The sequence below is a fragment of the Littorina saxatilis genome, linkage group LG1 (assembly GCF_037325665.1).
Source record: "Littorina saxatilis isolate snail1 linkage group LG1, US_GU_Lsax_2.0, whole genome shotgun sequence".
NCBI classification, from domain to species: domain Eukaryota; kingdom Metazoa; phylum Mollusca; class Gastropoda; order Littorinimorpha; family Littorinidae; genus Littorina; species Littorina saxatilis.
Genome location: NC_090245.1, coordinates 73508472 through 73532058, shown reverse-complemented (window position 1 = coordinate 73532058; position 23587 = coordinate 73508472). Strand labels below are relative to the sequence as shown.

Sequence of the window (23587 nt, the reverse complement as noted above, 5' to 3'; positions counted from 1 at the left end):
ATTAAAAGGTGATGACAGATGGTTCTTTTATTTTTTTTACCACAGTCCCAATAACATTGTTTTATAAAATCACTAAACAAAACATCAAAGTTGAAGAGCCAATCTTTTACTGTACAATCATGTTTACTTATAAGTACTCACCTTCATAAATAATAATCGTCGCTGTCAGTACAAGATGTGCAGTTTTGCAGATTTGAGAAGAAAAAAAGTTTAAAAAAATGTGTGTTATAGTCTGTAAAATTCTGCCTTCCATAGACTTCTATTGTACTGGGGAGGCTTCTTGTAATTTTGTTGTTGTTGGTAGGAACAAAAATGTGCAAATATGAGGAATTGATCCTTAGTTATGGGCTGTTTACTTGTGCACAGAAGGTTTTGCATTCACAAACTCAACAATAATGATGAGACAAAATTGCTTAAAACCTTTAGTTTTGCATTGCAAGTTGGTAGGTTCTGACAAAGAGAGAGAGCGAGAGAGAGCGAGAGAGAGAGAGAGAGAGAGAGAGAGAGAGAGAGAGAGAGAGAGAGAGAGTTAGACAGGAGATAAGATTACAAACAATATTACAAACATTTACCAGACATTATGTAATAAGAGATTAAAATATAGTAATCAGCAATAGCATCTAATTTAATTCAGCACCATCAATTTGTAGAAAGTTCGCAAGCGTGTTTATAAAGCCACTCGTACGTATGGTTTTTCTGATAACTTTCAAGACACTGCTGACAGAAATGTGTATGCTTGTCATAAAGATTAGTTCGGGGAGAGGGGTGAGACATTTATTTAGATGTCGTGGATTAATAATTACGTATTTAGAAGTACAGTAGTTCTTCTGTTCATTTATTATCTGCTTTATTTTGAACCTATTTTTCGTATAGCAGCAATATGTCCAAATGTTTATCGATATTGAATTAAATGTGGTTTAATTTGGTCCATGAAAGTCGTTGAATGTTGCTCACTTGAAAATGTTTTGATAAATTATCAAACTATCTTTGGTTGGAATGTAAACCTGATAATATAATCTGCACAAAAAAATCACTCGGATTTGTGATTCATATAGGCAAGTCAAAGAAGTATACAAAAATCAGAATTGGAATAAGACGATCGCAAAAACTGTAGTAGGCCTAAGCCAATGACAATGTGTGTGTGTGTCTGTGTCTGATGCACAGCAGCCCTCCTGCCTGGTTGGGCAAAGTCCTTCGCTCCCAGCAGTCGGGCGACGAATCCATTTATCCGACGCAATTTTGATTTTTAGCGTGGAACGTCGTCTCTGTGATGAAAGAAGAAATAGTCCATGAATGTCCTACGACGCGTAGACCAATAAGTTTGATGATCGTCCAACGACGACTAGACAAGCCACGCCACATACCCTCAAGGCGATACACACACCTTCTCCCAGAAACAGCTCCGCTACAATGACGAAACCTGAAGCTGGTGACAGGAAGACGCCATATGCTGGATACCTCTCCCCCCCGGCATCCAAAAGCTGAGACAACCAGTCGTCCAGCTCCCAGGCAGGACAGCCGATTGCACAGGGAAAGGACAAACAAAGCCTGGAAAGAAACTCAACGTTCGTTAGTTACATATATATGCTTATATAAACTAGCCTTACCTCCGTTTACAATACCATTACAATCACAATATCAAATTACGGAAAAAAAAAGATCCATATGTTATCAATTTTTTTTATAACCACATTTTCACAATAAACAAATTCACAACGTAGCTCTAACAAAATGGCGAGCAATACTATACAACGCACTGACAAGAACAAGTCAACACAAATAAAATAAACAGATCGAATCAAAGCCTACCACAGATAAAGAACTACTATCAACCACAATACAAAGACTATTGTAGTCTTATTCAAAATGTAACATGTCCAACGGCTTATGAACTCTGTAACAAGACGTCCGTCTACGACGAAATACTGGTGTGGACTGCCACGTTCACATAAAAAGAATTAAACTGTACAGCTCCCGCTACGATGTACAAAATTGTGAATAACATGGTGTAAAAACCACGGGGAAAATAACCTACCTGTTCCTAAACTCACAATAACGTTCTAAAAATGTTTAAAAAAGAGAACTAGCTATTCCCCTAAACCAGGTGAGATCCCGTGCATCTCGCCTCCCACTCAAATTTACAGGTAACTTGGTTTTGAAGTTAAAGCTGCAGAGTATCACCAAAAACACTGCAGCCCTTTCTGTCACGGACTGTTACAAAGGAGAATTTTTTCTGTCCAAATTTTTTCTGTCCCACATCCAATTTGTATTATCCACCATTCCTGTATATGGCCTGTAATATAAGCGTTGACATGAGTTCGTGTCCCTATTATTTCTTGTTTTACTACTGTACCATGTGCAACGGAATAAAACCTTGTTTAAACCAAAGGTTGGAGCAAAAAAGTTGGAAAAGCACCATTTCATCAGTTTCTATGATTTTTCAAGCCCTTGTGCAGTCGGCGAGACGACAACTTCACTCAGAGTCAAGTGGTTCATATGAGCATTAAAAAAAAACAATTTCAGAAAAACTGTGTCTATTCATTGCTATCACATTACCTAACATCCTAATCTTTGGCTTGTGAAGTCGCAATACCCTGAGTGTACAGCAAAAACTACACACGTCAATACTTTTTCAGTCTTCGGTTTGCCAATGCTCCATGATAATTATGTGAACTATGTAAATGATAAAATATATCTTGCTTGATCAGGAAGGGAATTATCTAGTGGATGGGCAGGTAAATGAGTTATTTAAAAAAGTCAAAGTTTCTTGGCCAAGATTCCTTAACCTTCACCGTGCTTCGTGAGTCGGGGATGACCCAGAGCCTCACAAATGTTGTTGTTTGTTTGCTTAACGCGCAGCCGACCACGAAGGGCCATATCAGGGCGGTGCTGCTTTGACATTTAACGTGCGCCACACACGACAGAAGTCGCAGCATAGGCTTCATGTCTCGCCCAGTCACATTATTCCGACACCGGACCAACCAGTCCTAGCACTAACCCCATAATGCCAGACGCCAGGCGGAGCAGCCACTAGATTGCCAATTTTAAAGTCTTAGGTATGACCCGGCCGGGGTTCGAACCCACGACCTCCCGATCACGGGGCGGACGCCTTACCACTAGGCCAACCGTGCCGGTCCTCACAAAATTGTTTATCTCTGAAACTATTTAGAGTTTTTAATTGAGACTTCACGTAATCTCTAATCACCATACGACCTTCCCATTGCCAAACTTTTGAAAGATCATCTTTGTAAACAAACAAATAAACGATGACATAATTTGAACTACACCGTCCGGATGATGTGGGTTGTGGACGACCCATATGGAATTATGTAAGGAATTTGCAGCCCACGAACGCAGAAAAAGAAGAAGATGTAAGGAATTTTACGTTGTTTATCCTTATTTGGATGGCGTGGGTTGTGTACGACCCATACTCTGCAAAGAGGCGACAAAACGTTTATCCCTATTCGGATGGCGTGGGTCATGTACAGCCCATACTTTTAACGTTGAATCCTTCTTTGGGAAGTAAATGGACCGTGCTGTCCAACACGTGATCCAGTGAAGGTTAAAGGGGCATTCCAGAGCAATTTTGGCTATGTCTTTTTATTAGGTGATCTGAATCTCAATCTTCCTAAATGTATTCTACTCAATTTTTACTCTCGAGGAAGTATAGTCTAAAAATATCTCACAGTGGTCAGTCTCTCCGCCTGGCAATCTCATTACAGAGTGAAGTCAGGTTTACTTGGTGATCGCTTCAAATTCCCTTTGTTCTTATATTTCACACTACCTTCCACCGTTAAAGGCAAGATATATTTCCAACTTTGACTGAACTTGTATGTCCCCCCTTTCCTAACCTAGGTGGTGGGTTCAAGTGCTAGTCTTTCGGATGAGACGAAAAACCGAGGTCCCTTCGTGTACACTACATTGGGGTGTGCACGTTAAAGATCCCACGATTGACAAAAGGGTCTTTCCTGGCAAAATTGTATAGGCATAGATAAAAATGTCCATCAAATACCCGTGGGACTTGGAATAAAGTTAAAAAAATCCATCTCACACGGCATTAAGTCTTAGGAAACATGAATACATGCATGCAGGGAAAAAAAAAAAAAAATGGGTAGCGCCGTATGTATGGCAGCTCGCTTTCCCTGGGGAGAAAGCAGCCCGAATTTCCATGAGGGTAACCTCACTGGACTGTAAATCTTATCCAATCCAATCCAATCCAATGTGCCTTTGCAGTTTACAGAAGAAAGTATAAGAACCGCGTATATGATGTTCATTTGATGCCACAAGGCTCAATGTTTCGCTTCCTCAACATTTTCCGGCAATTTTCTCCATAAACCTTTTCCTGGGACAATTATTCTGCAAAAGAAAGTTTATCCTATTGAACAAATGCCAGTTGCCTTCAAAATGCATTGCATACCGTGTTTGATTCGAACTACGAACAACACGTGTGTTGGCCGCCATCTTGGATTTCATTGCAGGTCAACTCAGTGACATTTTCGAGACGGTCGCTTTGGGAAAACAGATAATACATCTTTATTATAGCACATACAAAACTGTGAGGCAGACATCTATCTGAGTGTTTGTAAGATCCGACAACATAAAGTGAACAAATTTACATTTTACTTAAAAAAAACCCACAACTTTTGACTCAAAATATCTTGTTATTTTTGGACGTTTCTTTCTTTCTTTATTTGGTGTTTAACGTCGTTTTCAACCACGAAGGTTATATCGTGACAGGGAAAGGGGGGAGATGGGATAGAGCCACTTGTCAATTGTTTCTTGTTCACAAAAGCACTAATCAAAAGTTTGCTCCAGGGGCTTGCAACGTAGTACAATATATTAATACCTTACTGGGAGAATGCAAGTTTCCAGTACAAAGGACTTAACATTTCTTACATACTGCTTGACTAAAATCTTTACAAAAATTGACTATATTCTATACAAGAAACACTTAACAAGGGTAAAAGGAGAAACAGAATCCTTTAGTCGCCTCTTACGACATGCTGGGGAGCATCGGGTAAATTCTTCCCCCTAACCCGCGAGGGGGATTTTTGGACGTCTAGTTTGTACGTCGGAGCGATAGTAAAGAGTGTACCCAAACCGCGTTTTGCTCGAAATAGGTGCTACAGACCATGGCGTCGCGCACTACATGATTTTCATGTATAACTCAGATTTTCTTGGCGGATTAGTGATGTACATATACAAATCAACTACACTGTTATGTTCTTCTAATTCTATGTTTCCTGTACAAAAAAACATGCAGATGACATACAAGTTCACCAAATGGTTTAGCTTGTATTTGTATTCAAAGTGACCAAATATTTTTCAGAGGCTGTTTGGCATAGCTACTATTAGTACAGCAGTCCCTCTCATGAACGGACACCCTTGGGTCATAGCAAAACTGTACATTGCAGGTGGCCGGTCACGGGAAGGGTGACCACACCACCCCCTCCCCCATACACTCACACAGACACATAAACAACAGGATTGAGTCTATGCTAACCACTTCTTGTAGCTACTAGTACTTAACAATAAGAACAAACTCCTAATATTTCTTTAAACGTTCTGTAAAAAATGATTTGTATGAATGGTGTTGAAAAGAAGAGATAAAATAAATCCTCAAGGCAGTGAACGCACTCACAATGCACTGACATACCGGAAAGCAGCCACACAAACACAGCACAGAGGCAAGTATGCAGATGCTTTGCAAGAATAAGCTTAAAAACCAGTTGGAATAAAAAGCAGCAGATAGAACTACATGTTATAATCATGTAATTTATTTTCTTCTTGTCTGGCTTCTTGTCTGGCATGCCGATCATGTGGCAGTGACTTTTCACTCTTCAGTTGGAAATACACTGTACACACACATTGCTCCCACTCTCCCTCACTGCCTACCCCAAGCCTTGACAAATGATGCTTGGAAATTGTGTGGAAGAGTACACCTCTCTATTTCTTTCGATGCTCTTCCTGCCAACATGTAGTGACACCAGACACCCCACTGAGTTTAGCCAGCTACTCAACCCCCCCCCCCCTCCCCCCAGCCATGTACTATTTGGGGCTGTGGCCAGAGATGTGTCAGCTAATTGAGGCCAGCTGCACTGTTCACTCAGAGCAAAACCAATTGACTGTGTCTAACTTTTGACAAAGCAAGACAACTGAAGGGTTCACAGATTAGGCAACCGACTCACTGGTCAAGGCTGAGGGGAAACAAGAGTATCTTGTCATGAAAGAGGTTACACACAGCCACGCGATGCTGAGAACTGTGGCCGATTTTTCACTCTCTTTTGCTCAGGACCTTCATCAACTGTGGCTTCTGTTGTTTACATCCAACAGACAAGAATAAAGAGCAAAGTGCATTTTCATGTTGGCATCTTCGCATGTACTCCACTGCTGACCAAAACTAACCCCCCCCCCCCCCCCCCTCCTAATGGGTACACGTGCACTCAAGTTATCAGTGACTGTCATCACGTCTTTGCGGCTGTGACATTTGTACCAAGAGCCGGAGGGACTGCTCTGTTATTGATTTTCTTGTGGTGAAAATTTTGATGGTCTGTCCGTACATTGGAGGTATGACCTGCTGTTGGGACCAAAAATGAGTGTCCGCGTCCACGTTTTCCAGGTGGCCGTTTGAGGAGGGGGGGGGGGGGGGGGGGGGGGCAAATATAGAAGGAAAACACTCCGTGCCGAGCAAATGTGTCTGTACATGTCAGGTGTCTGCTCACGCTGGGGACCGTACATTGCAGGGACTGCTGTAATACTAATACCAAGTTAAATTAATCAGCTCCTACAAACTTAAATTCAAAAGAGAGTACAATACAAACAGACACCCAGATTGTAGGTGTGGGATTGGACGTGACTCAGTTTGCAACTTGTCTTTTTCAGGCAAGGCTAAAAAAAATTCCTGTGAGAAATCAAGTGACTATAAATGTAACACAAAAACAAAAACCTTCAAAGCATCCTGTTTGGATGATGCTTGCCACTGCGTCGTGTCTGTGCTGGTAGAAGGTTTTATAAAACACCATGGCACTTCCAAGAAGCACTGAAGCGTAAGAGCCGCTTCTCAAGATTGGAACACTGGTGAACGATCTCCGGTTGAAGAGCAGCTTCCTGGTTCCTGACCAACTGCATTTCTTCATGGCACTTGTCCAGTGATGACTGTGAACCTGCAACAAACATGTAATAAAATCGTGATCTTTTCACAATCGTGTAGTAATAATTAAAAAAAAAAAAAGTGTTATCAATAAACCGTTGCACAAGCCAAGAAGCTAAACTAGATTACTCCAGTTCTCATGATGCCGATGTCTTGGCAATTTTTTCCCTTTTGTTTTAGTACATTTGATTCGTCAATTCATTTATCTAAAAAAATGGCTACTTGATCATACCTCTTGTAATTTTTATTTTCATTTTCATTACTTTATTGTCCCATCGCTGGGAAATTTGGGTCGCTTCCTCCCAGTGGAAAGCTAGCAGCAATAGAGTCCCGCTACCCAGGTGTCTGCGTGTTTAGGTGTATACAGCCACCTGCACTTATGGCAGAATGACCAAGGTCTTTTACGTGCCATTGTGATGACACGGGGGTGGGACATGGCTTCCTTCTCTGGGTCTGCACATAAAGTTGACCCGTGTCTGTCGCGGCTCAAATTCCAACCTTCAACCTTCCGATCACAAGTCCAGTGCTCTACCAACTGAGCTACCGGGCCCCCTGCAAAGATTGGTTACACTGTATTGATAACCCGATAACGTCATATTCAGATTTCCAATGGCCTAACAAGCATATAACTCTTTGTCAATTAAAATCCCAGAGATTCAACACCTTGGCTGGAAGTTGAGAGGACATGTTATGTTATATGAAGTCTTATATCACGCGCGTATCTCCAGACTCTGACTCAAGACGCAGGGATCTATTTATGCCGTGTGAGATGGCATTTTTTACACAATACATCACGCATTCATATCGACCAGCTGATCGCAGCCATTTCGGCGCATATCCTACTTTTCTAAGTCACACGGGTATTTTGGTGGACATTTTTTATCTATGCCTACAATTTTGCCAGGAAAGACCCTTTTGTCAATCGTGGGATCTTTAACGTGCACACCCCAATATAGTGTACACGAAGGGACCTCGGTTTTTTCGTCTCATCCGAAAGACTAGCATTTGAACCCACCACCTAGGTTAGGAAAGGGGGAAGAAAATTGCTAACGCGCTGACCCAGGGTCGAACTCGCAACCTCTCGCTTCCGAGCGCAAGTGCGTTACCACTCGGCCACCCATACATATGTAGAAGTTATTTACATCAGACAAAATCCGGGAATAAGTTTAGGTGATGAATATGGAATATGTTAATAATGATGATCCAAATTTTTGCCCCGACAGGAGGCTTCTTCAGGGTTATATTTATATATAGATATCATATATAAATAAATATATATCTATATATACATTCCTGCTAAATATTGAACAATGCTAGGAAGATAACTTTCAATTTCATTATTTTTACTTTCACCTTACACCCCTTTGCCACTTAGACTCGAATTTGCGAGCGTGGCACTCACTCGCGTCAGTAGCAAAATGTCCAGGTCACTTGACAAACCTGACGCTCAGGGGACTCTGTGGCTCAGTCGGTAGAGCGTCTGTACTATTTAGGGGGTATGGTGTTATTTTCCTGGATGGGGTACGAGTCCCCTAGAGAGTAGGGTGGATGATTTTTCAGTCTATCCAGGGTCGACTTAAGTAAGACTCTTAGTGCCTACTCTTGACCTGTGCATCACATGCAGACCATCAAATGCGCACGGAAAAGATCCTGCTGCACAGTCTGATTAGACTGTGGTTGAAGACGCATACAGATAGTGATACCCAGCATGCAAAATTATAGTGACACTGACAGTAATGGTCGACCAAGATCTATGGTCACTCAACAGAAGAAGAAGAAGAAGAAGAAGAAGAAGAAGAAGAAGAAGAAGAAGCCACGACTGAAAAGTTGGTTGTGTCTAAACTACATCAATACACACTTGTTTGTTGTCTTTTCAACTGCAGCGTGTATTTTTCTAATGCAAACTATTTTTCATTTCTGAGTCACGGAAAGACATTCAAAGCAAAATAGTACCAAATCATACTTACAGTAACACTGGCATGGAGGCTTGGCCTTTTCGGAGTCAATGCCATCTTTGCTAGCTAGTGTTTCAGTCTTTCACCCCTACACTGTGAACACACAAATACATACATGTACTTGATCATACCTCTATTAAAAAATAAAGATTTTATATATTTTACAGGTTAAAAAAAAAAATCATTTCATTTCAACGTTGTTTGGAATGCAGCTGTGCTGAATCTTATACTGTATATATATATTAAGACTGGCCTTAAGGAATGACTTGCAAGAACAGAAATATTTTCAAGCAACTGACCTGACTGACCAACACCAAGCTCCTTCAGTAGAACGGCAACAGCTCTCGCAGTCCTCAGCCCCTCTTTCAGAATGTCCAGGCTAACCCTCGTGCTTCAGCCACCTGGCCGCTGGGCCTTCAGTGGCGTTAGGGGTGTGAGATGGAGAGAACATCTCAATCTCCTTTGACCGTTGCATTTCTTGGGTTGGCCTTTTTGGAGTCGATGCCATCTTTGCTAGCTGCGCTAGTGTTTCACCACTACACTGTGAACACACAAATACATACATGTGCTTGAATAGAATGGCTCTATTAAAAAATAAAGAAATTGTATATTTTACAGGTATTGAATCAGTGACCATTTCGCTGTCAAGCCATATCTTAAATTAATAATCCTGTCGGTGGTGTCAGCGACAGAGAAAAAAACACCGCCTACTTATCTGTAAAAAAAATTTTTTTACATTTTATTTCCACATAGTTTGGAATGCAGCTGTGCTGAATCTTACTGTATATATATACCGAGCAACAAATGAAACCCGAAAACAATCGTCATTGTTTGATTGACAAAATCTCCAAAAATTATAGAGTTAGAATTATCAAACCACAAAAGTTTGATGAAGGCATGTTTGACCTTGCTTTTGTGTGATTATTTTAATGCTGCGACAGTTTCAACAAATGGGACAAGCAGGTTTCACGTTAAACACATAATGCGCGCTCGCAGCACATGCAAGTGGAGCAGGAGAAATCTGATGTGTGAGATGTGTTCACTAATGCATCAGCAACCAAAAGAGACCATGGCACCCTTGCTGCCAGTCTCACTTTTGAAACAGCCAGGATGCCAAGATTGACACCACCAAAATGCCAGGTCGATTTAAAGCTGGGGATGATCCAGAAGCACAAACGTGCATATATGTCAACACTCTATCACCTTCAGCAATGTTCACATTAGAAGCACTGCAGTTATGCAACGCGGTAGATTATTCGCATTACCTCAATAAGAAAATATCGCAATTTCCTGACACGTCTTCGAGATCGATTCAATACAGCCACTAACACTACCAGGAACATTATTGGAAGCCACCAGCGTCCGATCAGTAGCTAGAGAGCGCGATGAAGACTGATTGAACGAGACCTCCAAAACTTCGTTAACGTTAAACCTGCTTGTCCCGTGTGTTGAAAGTCGCAGCATCATAATAATCACACAACAGTTAGTCAAATATGCCTTCATCAAACTTTTGTGGTTTGATAATTCTAACTTTGTAATTGACAATTGTTCAAAATTTTGTCAAACATTCCAGAATTTATTCGCGTTTCTTTTGTTGCTCAGTATATATATATATATATATTAAGACTGGCCTTAAGGAATGACTTGTAAGAACAGAAGGATTTTCAAGCAACTGATCCCTACCTGACTGACCAACACCAAGCTCCTTCAGTAGAACGGCAACTGCTTTCCAACAGCTCTCGCAGTCCTCAGCCCCTCTTTCAGAATGTCCAGGCTAACCTCGTGCTTCAGCCACCTGGCCGCTGGGCCTTCAGTGGCGTTAGGGGTGTGAGATGGAGAGAACATCTCAATCTCCTTTGACCGTTGCATTTCTTGGGTTGGCCTTTTTGGAGTCGATGCCATCTTTGCTAGCTAGTGTTTCACCACAACACTGTGAACACACAAATACATACATGTACTTAAAAAGAATGGCTCTATAAAAAAGTCTATTAAAAAATAAAGAAATTATATATTTTACAGGTATTGAATCAGTGACCATTTCCCTGTCAAGCCATATCTTAAATTAATAGTCCTGTTGGTGGTGTCTGCGACAGAGAAAAAAACACCGCCTACTCATCTGTAAAAAAAAATAAAAAATTCATTTCCATGTTGTTTGGAATGCAGCTGTGCTGAATCTTACTGTGTATATTAAGACTGGTCTTAAGGAATGACTTGTAAGATCAGAAGGATTTTTAAGCAACTGATCCCTACCTGACTGACCAACACCAAGCTCCTTCAGTAGAACGGTAAAGTTGCTTTCTCGCAGTCCTCAGCCCCTCTTTCAGAATGTCCAGGCTAACCCTCGTGCTTCAGCCACCTGGCCGCTGGGCCTTCAGTGGCGTTAGGGGTGTGAGACAGAGAGAACATCTCAATCTCCTTTGACCGTTGGATTTCTTGGGTGATGCAGGGTGGAGTTCTCAGGGACAAGGTTAGAGGTTTTTCGACCAGCCATGGGGGTGAGACTTTTCAAGGCTGGCGCACCACAGGCACACTTCTGGGACTTTTTCTCTCAGCTTTGTCAAGAAGTCGATGAATCTGTAAATGTTTGACATCAATATGAAAATCTATAAATTGTTTAAGTCATAATGACAGTCTAGTCTTCAAAAGTGTTGCTCATCGAAAGGAAAATCTGCAACAAGTTAAATGGAAAAACAAAATGATGAGAAACAGGGAAAAAAAGACAACAAAAGTACAGTTTTGCAGCAGGCACTAGTGGCATCTAGACATGGTTCTTATGGTGTAAAAACCCGCATGCAAAGATTATCCAATAAAAATAAACCAGAAAACAGAAACAGGAGAATTTTTTGTTTGTTTATTCGTTTGCTTAACGCCCAGCCAACCACGAAGGGCCATATCAGGGCAGTGCTGCTTTGACATATAACGTGCGCCACACACAAGACAGAAGTCGCAGCACAGGCTTCATGTCTCACCCAGTCATATTATTCTGACACCGGACCAACCAGTCCTAGCACTAACCCCATAATGCCAGACGCCAGGCGGAGCAGCCACTAGATTGCCAATTTTAAAGTCTTAGGTATGACCCGGCCGGGGTTCGAACCCACGACCTCCCGATCACGGGGCGGACGCCTTACAACTAGGCCAACCGTGCCGGTCTAGAAACAGGAGAAGGAGAAAGAGTTAAAGCAAAGAGAGAGGGAGAGAGTTAAAGCAGAGAGAGAGAGAGAGAGAGAGTCAAAGGGAGAGAGAAAGGGAGACAAAGATAGTAAGGGAAAGGGGATTGGAGATTTGGTTGTTTTTTGACGTACATTCAACCAATATGGGTAATCTTAAACTTTACCGCGAGATCAAGTTCTGCTCCAACAAGACCTGGATGCCCTGGCTGAATGGGAGACCACATGGAAAATGAGCTTTAACCCCAGCAAACTGATGCAACACCATCCTCATCAACCATGAAAGAGGCAAAATCGCACACCTGTTTGACTACGTTCTTCACGGTCAAAAGCTAGAAACCGTCGCAAGCTGCAAGTACCTAGGGGTAACAATCTTGTACAATTTCACATGGACCCACCATATCAACAATGTGGCTGCTAAAGGGAACCGGACTATTGGTTTTCTGCGACGCAACTTCAGGGAGTGTACCCAAAAGGCGAAGACGGCAACCTACACCACATGGTCAGGCCCACCCTGGAGTATGCTCCACTGGAAAAGGTCCAGCGACAAGGTATGGGTTCAACAACTACACAGACAGGAACCCTGGCTCCGTTACCACTATGCTCAACAAACTCAACTGAGACAGCATGGAGACCCGCCGTCGAAACATGTGACTAGTGAGATTGTACAAAAACAATAACTCACTAGTAGCCATCGCCGCAGCGGCATACACCTCTCCCTCTGACCCTCGAACACGCCCTCCACCCAGCCCTTTCAAACTCATTATTCCCCCCCCCCCCCCCCACAATCTCCGAATGGAATAAGTTGCCAACACTGGTATCGTCGGCGTCCTACCTGGAGTCGTTTCGCTCCTGTCTCAGCGGCAGTCTCCTGCAGTCGGGCATGCGAGCCCCTTGAACGCACTCTCCCCTGTACACAGTTTTAACCTCCCCACCTTTTTAATCTCCCTGTTTGCTGGAGCTAGCCACTCTCGGTAACAGTGACTCAACCTGAGTCTGAGACGTTCGCAAGAACCCAGTCCTCTACGGAAGAAGAAGAAGAAGACCGTGTTAAATTCATAGCTTATAATTCAGAGGCATTTAAGTATCCAAATTTGTGGAACCTGCACTTGTAATCATAACAAGTCATTTTAGATCCCTTTGAAGTTACGGAATGAACTCCGATGAACTATACGAATGCATTTTGTTTACATGGGTCAAAGAAGGAATTAACGGACAAGGGGGACAACTCTTTCGCGTAACTGACGTCCGCCATTTTCGGTGCATTTTCGTCGATTGAACAACATTAATTAATTATGCTTAAGTTTGAAGCTCATTCCGTCAATCAATTTCCACGACAAATGTTCTTTGGCTTGGAATTGTATCAAAAATAAGTGAAGAATGCAGAGTTGCCAACTGATACGGATTTCCCGTATCGGATACGGATTTTTCGTGATTTTCGAGTGATACGGCGTATCACGGGGATTGATACGGAAAAACTTCATTGATACGGGAAATTTCAAAAATGACGTTTGTAAAAAAAAAAGGGGGGAGAAATATTCCGATTGGACGAAAGCGTGAGATCGGCCCCGATCACGGTTCCGTTCATGTTTTGCTGTTCTTGAATGAGCTTCAATATCCCCCCGGCCTCCGAGTCCATGTCCGATGCTGATATCTTCGCGGCACTTGGTGCAAAACGCGAAATGTATGCCGCGTCTTGTTGATTCGGAGATGAAGTCATACTCTTGTTTGTAACTCTTTTCAAATTTTACAAGAACTTTCGGGCGCTGGACCGTTGTTTTCTTCATTTTGTGGTCGTCTGCTGCTGCTTCTTCTTCTGCTTCTCATCCACATTCGACTGAAGCGCATGCGCTAGCCACAAATCTCGCCTATTCTCGTTTAGTTTCGATTTTGATCACAGCGTTTGTGTGACGAAGCCTCGCACTAAACGAGATTTCAGAAGTGAAACTACGCCGAGTACAGGCGCTTGAAAATACACTCCAGTCATTATTAACTATACTCGAAAAATGTTTAATCGGGAAACTTTTGCACTATTCGGGAAAATCCGGGACTGGACATAAAATCAGGAATGTGAAGAATGGATTTTGCCTGTGTTCATTATAGTTTATAGATAAATCATGAAATGATAATAAGAAAGCATATTCAATACACATCACTTTTTCATACAATTCAAATCAATACTGATTTTAGTTCATTATCAGAACAGAAGCACTGAAATCAGTATTGATTGGCATTTTATGATGAAATTGATTGATCTTTATACGATGCACCTCACTACCAAAAACACAACTTTCAAATTCTGCCTTACGCGGTAATACCGCGGTGCCGCGCGCTATGTACAGTTTTTTGGCCTGATGATACAGTTTTTTGGTAATGTGATACAGGAAAACATTGATAGGGGTTGACATGTATGAGAATGCCACTGGATTCTGTTGCTATGTCTATGAATTTAACACGCGTTGCCTACCCGTAACTGGGTTAGAATGAGAACAGCCAAGCCAAGTGAAGAAAATCAACGTAAGTATATGACACTTCTTCAACAAATGAAGCCTCTTACCTAGTCATACAGAAATAAAGTCGAGTACTTCGTCAGCCACAATGTAAAGCTTTCCCTCTCCACGGGTCACCGTCATGAAGTTGATGAACTAGCCGGAAGTCGCCTGTGACACGAACGAACGCTGTCTGCAAGGGGCCATTTGATTGGAAATTAATTATTGATGACGCGACTTCCTTCCCTGTTTTGTAAAGTACCTTTTGATTGAGACTAAGTTTCATCCAACTTTATCTGTTGATAGCACAGAGTTGTTCGAAAAGCTTGCGGGTAAGAAGTGCGCATGCGCGAGTCACGAAACACCCTTATGCTACACGCCTTCTGATTGGTACACTGCGGAACAAACCATTATACTATCCAAGGGGGCGACGAATACAAAAGGTCGTTCGTTTTTCTCCAGAAAAACTGTCACAGACTATTCTGAAGAAAAAGTTAATCGCAATAATGCTGCAGAAAACCAAGTAAACATTGTGCTTCAGAAAAACTGTTTTACTGCAGTAAAAAACGTTGCTTCGGCGAAAGATGACATTATGCAGAAATGCTGCAGAAAAGACAGTTTTTCTCCAACATTTCGGTTTTTCTCCAGAATAACTGAATAATGTCATAATCCGCCAAGAGCCAGTACAAAATGCTGCAGAAAAAGTGTAAACATGTTTTCTGCAGTAAAACAACAGTACCGTTTTACTGCAGCATTCTTGATTTCAATTTTACTGCAGTAAAATGTTTTGCTCCAGAAAAACCCGTTGCTTCTGCGAAAGATGACATTATGCAGAAATGCTGCAGAAAAGACAGTTTTTCTCCAGCATTTCTGTTTTTCTGCAGAATAACTGAATAATGCTAAAATGCTGAAGAAAAAGTGTAAACAGTTTTTCTCCAGTAAAACAACATCTCCGTTTTACTGCAGCATTCTGATTTCAGCAGAATAACTGAATAATGTCATTATCCGCCAAGGATAGGGTTGCACTGCAGGACAATACGTTTGAAGATAAAATCATACATTTTCAATAATATTAAGATCTCAGGACTCGGATGGTCAAGATAAGCTCTTAATATTGCTGATATTGATACGTGACATCTCAGTAATTCCAAGGCATCAGTTGCGGCGGCGGGTTTGTGCAACGGTTCTAAATGTAATTTTGCAATTCATCGCCCTTGAGTATTTAATGATTATGGCATTCTTCTTTATTTTTGTTGTTGATGATGTTGTTGTTGTTGTTTTGTTTTGTTTGACTACAGCTTTTCTCATTTTTCTCAATGCTGTTTGGCGGCTTTATTGAACTTTTGGTTAGTTTCTGGTTAATCGACAAAATCTCTTTGTTCGCAGTTTTTCGCAAGGGGGCGCTTCTTCTCTTTCTCTCTCTTATAAGCGCCATTTTGGGACACGCCGCACGTCCACAGCTATCCTGAGAAATCTTCATTTAGCAACTACAGTAAAAACCTACGATCAAATATGGGCGGACGAGATGAAAGCGGGTAAGTTTGCATTCAGTGATATGTCAATGATTTCTTGATATAAAGTTTGCTGGCAAAGGCGTTACTTGTTTTAGATGAGAACATCTTACATTGTTTGAATGGCCGTCAAACGCACTCTCTTAGATTGGTTCACGACAAAGAGCTTAAGATTTTGCTAATAGTAATGCTATTCTTTCGCCATGAAGCAGCTGTAAATTAGAGCATTTTTCAGAATACCTGGTGGATCACAGGCAGAGAATGTCACAAATAGGAATAAAAGTCCATTTTCAACGTAATGGGTGACCCCGCAATAGACGACGCCACGCGGGTCGCGTACATAACGGGTTGTTCAAAAGCGTTTTCTACTTCTAGTTTGCCACGCTTTCAATCGATAATACATATATGTTACAGTCACATGCCTTGAACCTTTTTCTTATGTACAGATTTTTTCTCTCTAGGAGTAGGAATATGGCAGGTTTCGCAGTACAAACAGTGGGAAAGGAACATTTTTAAATGGCACCTGGCGGCCATTTTGAATTTGCCAGGGGTGTTCAATTTGTTGTTTGCACGTGTAAAACCTTAAAACTAGCATGTGTTACTGCGGGAACTGTCTTAATATTCTTTGCAAACTGATGGTGTATTTGAGTACACCTTCAGTCTCGATTCTCTTCATTTCAAGCACATGGTTCGAACCTTTCATAAAACCTTTCAGTCCTCCATCGGCTTTTCTGTCTCTGCGTTACATGCTTTAAGCGTCATGAGAACTTTGAACACCGGCTTTTGCAGCTTGCGCGGGATAGCTGGACCACATGCTTTGCTGTGCTCTGAAGTATGCAAGAGCTTGGAATAGACCTATTTGGTATCTGGGTAGCAATGACACATGAAATTTTGAAATCGGGGTGTTGCTAGACATTTTCATGTTGGGACATTTGTCAGAAAGCTTTTGGACATCTTGGAAAATTTTCGGCTATTATTTTGGCTCATGCAAAGTCGGCTCATACAAAGTCACCGCAACACTGAAGCTGAAGAATTTTAGCTATTTTATAAACAATTTGTGGCTTATCCTTGATTTTAAACATGATCAACTGGTGTCAGCAACCACTCATTATTTCTTTTAACGTTAGTATTAAAAAATGGCAATTTATCTTCACTGATATTTGCTCCCGACATCATAGTATGGTTAGAAGGAAGACATGTCGCATACTATGACAATTAAACAATTATCTTTCTCTCGGCTTTACAAACAGAAAAAAATGTATTCACAATCACAGACATCTTTTGGGGGGGGGGGGGGAGGGCGGAACCCCTTAACACCGCCCCTGAATTATGTTGCTTACTGCATCAAACACCAGTTCTCTGAAACTTTTTCAAACCTTTAACTTTAATTTCTTGAAAGTAAAACTCTTCAGGCCGAATTATTTTTTGTAATGCCGAAAAAGCGAAAGTGTCGCCGAAAAAATAAGGGGGGGGGGGGGGCACACAAAAAAAAGGACCGGTTACTTTTGCCTTTGCGCAAAAGCCTGCGAAAACTGTCCGTACTTTGTTCACGCACTGCTACGGTCCTCAGTTACTTGAACTAGTATGTTTGAAAAGTAAACCAGATTTCACAGATTGTGTTACAAGTTACATTTTCCTGTTTATCTCAACAGATCAGTTTAACAAATTTAAACCATATATAATTATAATACATTTATAAAAAAAAGTTCTTCAAAAAAGCAAAAAACCAGAATTTAATGGCAAACTTGGAGCTCAGGTGACACCAGATAGCACCATCTGGGTTCTTTGGAGAAAAATTTTTCCGGGGGGGGGGGGGGTGGGGGGGGCAAGCCCCCGCCTAGTAAGGCTAGGCGCTTTGCTCCGTCGACTTAAAATTCCAGCCTTTTTTACAATTTTCAATTCCCATGCCTGGTAAGTGTGCGACTCGAGCGCTTTCGCTTTCATTGCGTTTCTGCACTCTTTTATTTTATTTTTTTGACAAATGTAATAAAAGTTATAGGGCCCTAAAAATAGAGTAGGTCGGGTATTTTATTTAGGCCTAATAGGTCTTTTTGCCTTCCGTTTTTCTGCATATTGGACAAAACTCAAAACATTTGGACCAAACTATATTAGTTATTCAGGTCCAACTGACCTTTTGTCCTCTGAGGCTGAGAACAACACTTTGTAATAATACTTTGGTGTATTCTTGCAGGAAAATCTTCGTGGGAGGACTTAGCTGGAACACAGATCAGGGTAAGTATCCAATGGTTGTGCCTATTTCAACCTGACACAGGGCTACTGCTAACCTAAAAGACCATTCTCAGACCTGTGTACATCTACGGTTTCTCCGTAATTTCTCTGATTTTGATATGCAGAATACGGTGCTACAGATTCTTAATTTAAATTCCGATGTTTTACTCCAAAAAAAAAAGTGTACTTTGTTTCTGTTGTAAGATGTTTTGACCAATTAGTTGGCCGTTGCACTGAAAAGACGTTTTCTGATTTACCGGAAGCGCTTGTGTTCTCAGCATTGAGTCATTGTTCTTAGACTTAGTTCAGCGTCTGCGTGGCAACTTGTGATTGAAGTGAAACATGGAAAAGAGTGCGAGATTCAGATAGTGTAGAGGAGACACCAGCTCTGTCACCAAAGAAGCAGCAGAGGCATTTTCGGATACACCCCCCGCGGGTTAGGGGGAGTCCCATATTGGTTGGGACGAGAAAGAATTTACCCGATGCTAACCAGCATGTCGTAAGAGGCGACTAACAGGTTCTGTTTCTCCTTTTACCCTTGTTAAGTGTTTCTTGTATAGAATATATTATAGTCAATGTTTGTAAAGATTTTAGTCAAGCAGTATGTAAGAAATGTTACGTCCTTTGTTCCCGCAGTGGGGCACTGCGGTTATGAAATTAAAGGCCCCTCCTGTTTTTGGAACCGCAGGAGCTTTCTAGTTTGCTGTTAGGTAGATTTTTGGTTCCTCTTTCCTGTCATGCTCTCTTTTTCTTCATGAATTCTTTTCTTTTTTCTGCCTTCTTGCTCATTCACCTGTATTTTTTCCAAAAATCTCTTCTCTTGCCGCTTGTCTCGCGATTCATGTATAGTTTAATCTGTTAGTGTTCTGATGTAAGTCCAGCAGTAGATAGGTTAAGCCTATTTTAACATACTGGAAACTGGTAATCTTCCAGTAGGTATTAATTTAGTTTTACTAAAGCCTGCTGGGACACAAGTAATGGGTTAGTGCATTTGTAAACAGGAATCGCTTGACAAGTGGCCCCCTTCATCCCCCCCTTCCTCGTCCTGATATGGCTCTGCGTAGTCGGCTGGACGTTAAGCAACAAATAAACAAACAAAATACGTCCTTTGTACTGGAAACTTGCATTCTCCCAGTAAGGTCATATATTGTACTACGTTGCAAGCCCCTGGAGCAATTTTTTGATTAGTGCTTTTGTGAACAAGAAACAATTAACAAGTGGCTCTATCCCATCTCCCCCCTTTCCCCTATGCCATCTTCCCCCGTCGCGATATAACCTTGAATGGTTGAAAACGACGTTAAACACCAAAGAAAGAAAGAAAGAAAGAAAGAAATTTTCGGATACCCTAATGGATATGGTCACACAGTGTATGCCAGTTAAAGAAATAACTGTGAGAGAAGCGGATACACCCTGGATGACTGACGGTATTAAACGATTGATTGATAAAAAGAAAAAGATACACACATAGCAAAATTATTGAATTCTGTTTGGATCTGGGATTTTTTCCGAAGAATTCGCAATAAATTAACTGATGTTATTCGATTGAGGAAAGCAGAATATTTAAAAGAATTGGATAATCGTGTTAGTTCACAAGACTGTTTTGGTAATAAAGTTTGGTGGAAATTAGTAAAGTCGTTTATGTCACGCAAAGGTATGTCTTCCAATGAATGTTTTGTAAAACAATCGGTATTGGATGATGATGATGATGGAGTTCCTGAAGTTAGAGAACAGAATACCACCATTGATTTCACGTGCTTACTATGTTGAAGAATCTTGATGTACGCAAAGCCTCTGGTCCTGATTCTGTTTCAAATAGAGTTCTGGCTGCATGTGCAGATATTATTGCGATGCCACTCACTGCATTGTTCAACAGATCTCTCGAAGAAGCCACAGTTCCTGCAATATGGAAGATAGCTAATGTAATTCCGATATATGGCCTTAAGTCTGAAATGGTGTCCACAGCTGAAATAGCTGTGCAACCTTGGCTCTAACCTGATTTGTACATCAAAGAAAAATAAAATCCTTGTAAAGATTAATGAGACTTGTAAAAAAAAGTATGAAGTACACACCTAGAGAAACATTGTGTGCTCAGTTGTTGTTTTTAATGAAAATGTCGCCATTATCTGAAGTCAGCAGCACTACATTTTGGCCATTTTTTGTGACATGACCTTACAGCATATTGAAACATGGTCTACTCTGTCATATTTATGGGACAGAATGTCATGAATGACTTTTCACTGAGCCAGTAAAACTCAAATGTACCTTTGACAAAGCAAAGTTTTTGAATTTTGTCAGTGAGCCTGCAGAAAATGGGGAGACAAAATTTCACAGAAAGTTCATAACTATTTCCGTAAGACTTCATTTATGTTCACTGATCAGCTCTAAATAATAATTAAAGATTGAAACCTGATATATTTTTGTAAAAAAGTATTTTACAGTATGTTTTGCAGAGGTATAAAACATAAAAAGGGTTGTTTGACTTGTTTTTGCATGTTCAAAAGTAGTTTGAAGTTTACGTGCAGATTTTCTTGTGAAAAAAGAGTTATGAACTTTCCAACCTTTTGCCTTATAAAATGAGTAAATTGACTGGTTGGGTAACACCTAGCTTTGTAATGCATTTGGATCCACTAGCAGCAGTCACACTGAAAGTTTGCATCAAGTTCATTCATTGGTGTTTGAGTAATTGAGAAATAAAAAATTCTTGTGAGAAAGTTATGAACTTTCCTACTATCTCCACTGAGAGTGTTTTTTGTCCTTAAATGCTAGCCATGAAAGTTAAGGTTGTAGTGGAACAGCAATTTTGCAAATAAAAGTACATTAGATTTAGATACTAAGCAATTTTTGTCACTAAAGTCAAGCAGTATGCTTTAGTTAGCCATTTTCTCTGTGTCTTGCGCACTATTTTTATGTGAGAGTTACTAACTCATGTCAAAACCCAAAATATATGTAAAATGACTATTTTCAGTTTCCAAATTACACTGTACCATGATTTTCATCACAAAAAGAATCTACTGGCTGCTGACTGTTTCTTTCTGAAGTACTTAGCCGTTTTGTCATGAAGTTCATAACTTCACATAACTCAAGCTCATTTTTCAAGGGCGTGTTTAAAACAATGCCTTGTTAATAGCAAAAGAGTACATTTGACTTTATCTGGACATTTTGTAAGAAGTTTTCTGAATATCAACCCTCAAAATTACATTTTGATAATTCCAGCATGAATCTGGGTTGACTGCACGGTGTACATAACTTCACATCAACTGACCCTCAGCCCCACGGTGTGAAGTTATGAACACATGCCATGAGTATGATTTATACACAATAATTAATTTACTACACTAAATCACTACCTCAAATGATGTGCTGCTCTTCTCCAGAGTAGGCTGTTACAGTTTGATGTCATTTTTATTTTAATTTACCAGCAGATTTTAGTACGTAGCTTTTCAGTTAAATAAATGATGTGAAGTTATGAACACACAGTCAGCTGACATAAACACTAACTAAATAATGATTTCGGTAACAGTTTTCATGACTGAGTTTGGTTAAGTAAATCATTAAGTTGTTTAGAATTATTTGCAAGAGACTTTAGTTAGTTACTTTAGTATAAATGTGTGATTGATGTGAAGTTATGAACTTTCACAAGTTTCAAACAATTTGTTTTATTTTGGCAATTAAAATCTGATTTTGTAATATAAGTGCAGCTTTAGCCTATACTATAACTCTGTGTTCTCAGTTTGTCATTGTTTTGCAAATATATTATACAGTAACTGTACTAGAGACCAACATAACAAAAATTCTTGTGAAGTTATGCGCACACTCACATTTTATGATTTTTGTTATCGTTTGTTTTCACAAATGTTTTACTTTTATTACTTAGTTGTATGTTGATTACAAAGAGTAGCTGGAGAGAAAATAAGATGACATATGCACTTTCTTACTTTGGTTTGAATTAGCCATAGTTTGTGATGTCACGGTGTGAAGTTATGAACTCCTAGGACATTCTAAAAAAACTTTCAGTTTCTGCCAACTCTTTGAGTCAGACAAACATTTTGGTGTATTGAAATCCTTTTGATGGTACTTTTCAAGCACATTTTGCACAAAAACAACAAAATTGTAGATTTAATGATAACTTATGCCAATATTTGCTGTGAAAAAATTGTGACAATATTAATTTCTATAAATAATACAGATAACCAAAAAATCTTCTCCACACTTCATCTTCAAAAATTACCTTCATGTTCCAGCTCACCTTTTTCAGATTAAAAAACTAAACAAATTGTTTCCTGCCTGTATAAATTAAATTTATTATACCAATAAAAGTAAATTATGTGAAGTTATGAACTTCCCATTAATGGAGTTCACATCTGCATCATGCGTGGCCAAAACAAGTTTAACTTGCTTGAAATGCAAAGTAATTTGCTGTAGCAATTTGCTCAGATGTCTAAAACAGACCCAATACATGTAGCAACAATGATTTAACAAGTCTAAATTTTGTGACGGTGTGAAGTTATGAACTCATGCAAACTTTTAAGCCTGAATCTGTGAAGTGATCAAACATGAGTTTTCTTAAATCATAGCTGTTTCTTGCGTATTTATGCTCTAAAATAATCTCTATTTTCAAAACAAAGAAAATGTTCATTTTTAAAATTGATTTTGTATGTCACAAAAATGGACACCAATTCTGACTTTGGGCCATATAAAAAGGTGAAAAGGAATTATGTTCAAATTACCGACAGATATCACTTCTTAGCTGTGTAGGTAAAGGTGTGTACAATGTCACGTGTTTGCTTATTTGAACGAGTATAACCAGTTGACACCAGTTCAGTCCGGTTTTATTCCATGTGATTCAACTGTATATCAACTCATTTGTTTGTATAATGATATATGCAAAGCTTTTGATGATAAGATAACATCACAGGCGATTTTCTTTGACTTGTCAAAAGCTTTCGACAGAGTTTGGTACAAGGGTTTGATGAAAAAGTTATACCTATTGGCATAAGGGGACAGTTGTATTTTTCGTTTGAGAATTATTTGAGGGAAAGAAAACAATGTGTTGTGGTAAAAGGTACGTCACAGTTTTTGCCGG

At 40.2% G+C, this 23587-nt stretch overlaps 1 protein-coding gene and 1 long non-coding RNA gene across 3 annotated transcripts in view; one reads left to right on the top strand and one right to left on the bottom strand.

The window, feature by feature from the left end:
- Window positions 1-12: 12 nt before the first annotated feature.
- Window positions 13-14987, bottom strand: LOC138978470 (uncharacterized). Its single transcript, XR_011459692.1, has 7 exons — window positions 14833-14987; window positions 11356-11679; window positions 10789-11035; window positions 9405-9646; window positions 9118-9198; window positions 6947-7163; window positions 13-1548 (listed from the first exon to the last, which is right to left on the bottom strand). It is a non-coding gene; the product is annotated as an uncharacterized lncRNA (long non-coding RNA).
- A 1161-nt stretch (window positions 14988-16148) lies between these two features.
- LOC138978412 (heterogeneous nuclear ribonucleoprotein A0-like) overlaps window positions 16149-23587 on the top strand; it is a 35246-nt gene continuing 27807 nt past the window's right edge. For both annotated transcript variants that reach the window (XM_070351160.1, XM_070351154.1), the window contains exons 1-2: window positions 16149-16299; window positions 18467-18507. In XM_070351160.1, the coding sequence (XP_070207261.1) occupies window positions 16277-16299; window positions 18467-18507 (64 nt within the window). In that variant the 5' untranslated portion in view covers window positions 16149-16276. The remainder of the gene's footprint in view (window positions 16300-18466; window positions 18508-23587) is intronic.